This window comes from Elephantulus edwardii, unplaced genomic scaffold (assembly GCF_000299155.1).
Source record: "Elephantulus edwardii isolate Elephantulus edwardi_28Jun2011 unplaced genomic scaffold, EleEdw1.0 scaffold00317, whole genome shotgun sequence".
In the NCBI taxonomy this organism is placed as follows: domain Eukaryota; kingdom Metazoa; phylum Chordata; class Mammalia; order Macroscelidea; family Macroscelididae; genus Elephantulus; species Elephantulus edwardii.
In genome coordinates, this window is record NW_006400067.1 from 1889853 (window position 1) to 1894580 (window position 4728).

The 4728-nt window shown below is 41.3% G+C and overlaps 1 protein-coding gene across 1 annotated transcript; it reads left to right on the forward strand.

Moving 5' to 3' along the window:
- The first annotated feature begins 2602 nt into the window (after nt 1–2602).
- On the forward strand, nt 2603–2908 carry LOC102856582 (acyl-CoA-binding protein-like). The gene has a single exon (XM_006901305.1). The coding sequence runs from the start codon at nt 2645–2647 to the stop codon at nt 2906–2908; it is 264 nt and encodes an 87-aa protein (XP_006901367.1). The 5' UTR covers nt 2603–2644.
- The last annotated feature ends 1820 nt before the right edge of the window (nt 2909–4728 follow it).

Below are 4728 nucleotides of genomic sequence, written 5' to 3' on the forward strand. Positions count from 1 at the left end.
TGACATCCAAACCCTGAAAGAAGCAGGGTTACCCCGACACACAGCTCCTGGAGGAGTATGTTTTTTTCTGGCAAGATCATCAGTTCCGTGTCAGGCCAGAGTGAGTTTTCAGGGAACAACACGGCATGAGGAACCCAGGAAACAGCTTACGTTCTCAGGAGACAACTTGTGTTCTAGTAGTTTCTCTATCTGCTATGAATGCTAAAAGGAGTTGTGAAGGATGAGTGGTTTTTGTTTGTTTCTTTTTTCCTTTTTTTATTTATTAATTTTAATGAAAGTTTACAGAGACTTAGGATTTCCAGCCATTCATTGTTGCACTTTCACCCTGCCCAACCTCAACCCCCAAATTCATTCTTCTCCTTGAAAAGAAAATCTCTTTCATTGTTATGCAATCCCTCCCCCCAAGTTCACTCCACTATGCAGCCTTCATTCTGGACTTCTGTAATGATGAGAATACCACTCATATATACCTTTTAAATAGATCTCTCCCTAACCTGTTTCAATGCATATACATCATTCCTCCCCATCTTTTCCGTCTTCCCTCAACCCTGATGTCAGCACCGTTTTACAACAGTGGCCCTATGCAATATTTGTCCTTTTGTGACTGAGATATTTCACTCAGCATAATGTCCTCCAGGGTCATCCATTTCACATAATATTTCATGAGTTCCTTGTTTTTCAATGCTGTATAGTATTACATTGTGTGAATGTACCAGACCCAATTAAAAAATGGGCACAGGATATGAACAGACACTTCACCAAAGAAGGCATGCAGATAGCCACCAAGCACATGAAGAAATGTCCAAAATCCCTAGCTCTAAGAGAAATGCAAATCAAAACAACTGTGAGATATCATCTCACCTGAGTAAGAATAACAAAATTTAACAGAACAGCAAACATCAAATGCTGGCGAGGTTGTGGAGAAACTGGAACCTTTATTCACTGTTGGTGGGAGTGTAAAATGGTGTAACCACTATGGAAGGCGGTATAGGGCTTTCTTAGAAAGTTGCAAATAGAAATACCATTTGACCCAGCAAATCCACTACTGGGAATTTACCCTAAAGAAACCAGAACTGCCACTCAAGCAGATATATGCACTCCCATGCTTATTGCAGCTTTGTTCGCAATGGCAAAGAGCTGTTTGTTTGTTTTGAGAAAGCAGTTAAGGAGTCACTTATTTTACTATCATCAAAGTTCTCAAATAACTGCAGGGCACCCTTTTGGTGTTTATAATGCTGGATAAAAGTTTCAGGAGACTTAATTTAGAGATGTGTCTTGTGGCAACTGGATGGTCCTCAAACCCTGTGTTTGTATGTGGTGGATGGTCTGTCTCCAAACCCTGTGTTTCTACATAGCTCCAGGGGTAGACTTGGTGTCACACATTACAAGGACTAGATGTTGTTTTAGGCATCTTCCAGCCAATTACAACTCACAGCGACTCTCTGAACAGCAAATCAGAGCCTTGCTCTATCCTGTGCCATCATCATCATCCCTGCTACACTGAAATCAATTGGTAAAGGCACCGCGTCAGCCCCTCTTTGTGAATCTCTTCCTCTCTTGCTAATCTTCTAGTTTTCTCAATATGATGCTTTCATCCAAGGCTTGACCTCTTCTGAAAACATACTTCAAGCATATAAAGTGAGGTTTCGCTACCTTTGCCTCTGAGAACACTCTGATTGCACTTCCTCCATGAGAGATGTATTGTTCTTTTGGCAGTCTATGGTACATTTAATACTCCTCACCAACATTACAATTCAGAGACATCAAGTCTTCCGTCATTTTTATTCACTGTTCAAATTTCAGAGGGCTGGATACAGGGAGCAAATACACAGATAATGCTTCAATACTGAGACGAATGCCATCCAAATGTTTAGGGACATTTTTGTCTAGGCTTTAAAATGACAGGTTTCCTTAAATCATGGTAGTGACGTTCATGTTCTTTGTTAGGGCTTGAGTTCAAGGTCAGTCTTTGAAGAGTTAGTCATGCTTGCAGAAGGTGCAGCTACCTGGTGTATTCACCAGGAAACAGTGGCTCCTGGGGACAATTAAATATGCTCTCTGTGTCCCAATGAGTCACTCATTCATGGCTACGCAAACTTTTGGGAATTCAAAATATCAGATGCAGAGTAGCACCTGCTTGGTGCTAATGTAGAAAGTAGTAGTTGTTGCATGCCATCATGCCAAATATGAATCATAACTACCCTATAAACAGCAGATCTGAAACCTCTTCTGTGGCATGCCGTCCTTAACATCTCTGACAAACTTGAGCCCATTGCCACAGTCATTGTATCAGGCCATCTTTTGTCTTGCTCTCTTTTGCTAATCCTCTACCTTACCAAGCAAGATGTCCTTTTCTAAAGAACTGCCCCTCCTAACATGTACAAAGTAGGTAAAATGAAGCATCACCGTTTTTGCCTCTAAGGAGACTCCAGCTATACTTTCTTCAAGATGTAACTATTTGGTCTCGTGAGATAAGAGCGCTATCTTGTGAAAGCCAGTATTGAAACACCACCACTCAACGGTGTCAGTTCTTCTGTCATCCTTATTCACTGTCCATCTCTCAGTTGTGTAGCAGGTGATTAAAAAACCACAGCTAGAGCTCCTTGTCGTCCCGCCGGCTCTGGGGTCCTCTGCAGAACGCAGCATGTCTCAGGCTGAGTTTGACAAAGCTGCTGAAGAAGTTAAGCACCTCAAGACCAAGCCAGCTGATGATGAGATGTTGTTCATCTACAGCCGGTACAAACAAGCAGCCATGGGCGACATAAACACAGAACGGCCTGGAATGTTGGACTTCAAAGGGAAGGCCAAGTGGGATGCCTGGAGTGAGCTAAAAGGAACCTCCAAAGAAGAAGCCATGAAAGCTTACGTAGACAAAGTGGAGGAGCTGAAGAAGAAATACGGAACGTAAGAGGCAGTCTATGGATATCAGTCAAGCTTTGGATCCAAACAGATGTTAACATCTTGTTTATCCTAATACTGCGATTGATATAATGAAAATAACCCATTAACCTGGTTCCTCAAGCTGTCCAAAATGAAGCCTTAGCAGATTAAGAGCAAAACTTACAGATTTGTGCTCTGCAGTTTACTTGTAGATCAATTGAAGTACATTTGATACTTTAAGTTTCTGGTGCTCTGTTCTTGAAACAAACAAACAAACAAACAAACAAACAAAAAAGACCACGGCTTTAATCAGGCACATCTTAGTCTTTAAACCTACATCATTGCACCTCAGTAATTTGGAGAGGTCCCTGACAACAAAATTTCCCCCCCAAATGGGCAATCTCCTCTTATGCAATTTACTGCCTCTGAAAAGCCAATGGAGAAAGGATAAGCTAGATCAGATCTGACTTGATGGTACTCAAGAGCAACACTATTGTTGTGAGATGCTGTCATATTGACTAAAACCCATAGCGACCCTATGAACAACTGATTTGAAGTCCGTCCTATACTATGTCATCCTCCCACTTTCTGACACTCCTGAACCCACTGCAGCAGTCATTGTGTCAATCCATCTGGTTGAGGGTCTTCCTTTTTTTCACCAACCCTCCAGCATTTCAAGCATCGTGTGCCTCTCCAAGGAAGAGACTCTGCTAGCAACATGTCTGAAGTATGTAAGACTTTTTCAACTTTGCTTCTAAGTAGCACTCTGGCTGCACTTTCTCTGAAACATATCTGTTTGTTCTTTTGGCTGTCCACGAGATATTCAGCACTTTTCTCCAACGCTACAGCTTAAAGGCATCAATTCTTCTGTCATTCTTATTCATAGCCCATCTCTGAGATGGATTGCAAGTGACTGAAAAGACCATGGCCTGAATCAGGTGTACCTTCATCCTCAAACACCATTGCCCCTCAATAAGTTGGAGAGATCCCTAAAGGCAAACTTTTCCAGGGCAATAGGGTCTCCTAATCTCCCAACTGTTGGAAACAAAGATGTTGATTGTTGATCCAAATAAGATGAAGAGTTAGAGACAGTTTCAGTCTGTTCTTCATCTACCATGATGCTGCATTACCATCCAGTGGTAATGATTTTTGCTTTCTTGATGTTGAGATGCAATCCATAGTGAAGGCTGCATTCTTTGAACTTCTGCAGCAAGTGCTTCAAGTCCTCATCACTTTCAGCAAGCAAGGTTGTGTCATGTGAGTGCTGCCTCTGTATATACCTATTCAATATGCATGATGTGCAAATTATTCGAGAAACTTGACCTTTTGAAGAAGAATGTGGTATCAGGATCAGAGGAAGATTCATCTTTAACTTGCTTTATGCAGGTGACACAGTCTTGTTCCCCGTGCTATATGTCTTTTATTACCCCGACTGCTGGTACCAAGGAAGTTGATTGTGGATTCAAATGAGATAAAATAATTGACAATTTCAACATTATTTCCATCTATCATGATATTATTTATTGGCCTAATGATGAGAATGTTTGGTTTTGGGTTATTGGGGGTTTTTTTAAGAGCACAGTTACATCAGTTTTAATGTAAAATAATAATATGTATGCTGTCTGTCTCATGAAGACAGAATACATCCATCATCCCAGAAGACAGTCAGGGCCTTTTACCAATTAAATTATTAACACTATTTTTTTTAATCCCTGTTGAAGCCCTTGATCTCATGTAGCAAGCAACTCAACTTGATGTAGCAGGTTGTTGTTGTTGTTGTTGTTATGTGCCGTCGAGTCGTTTGCGACTCATAGCGACCCTATGCACAACAGCCTTAGACCCTGCTCT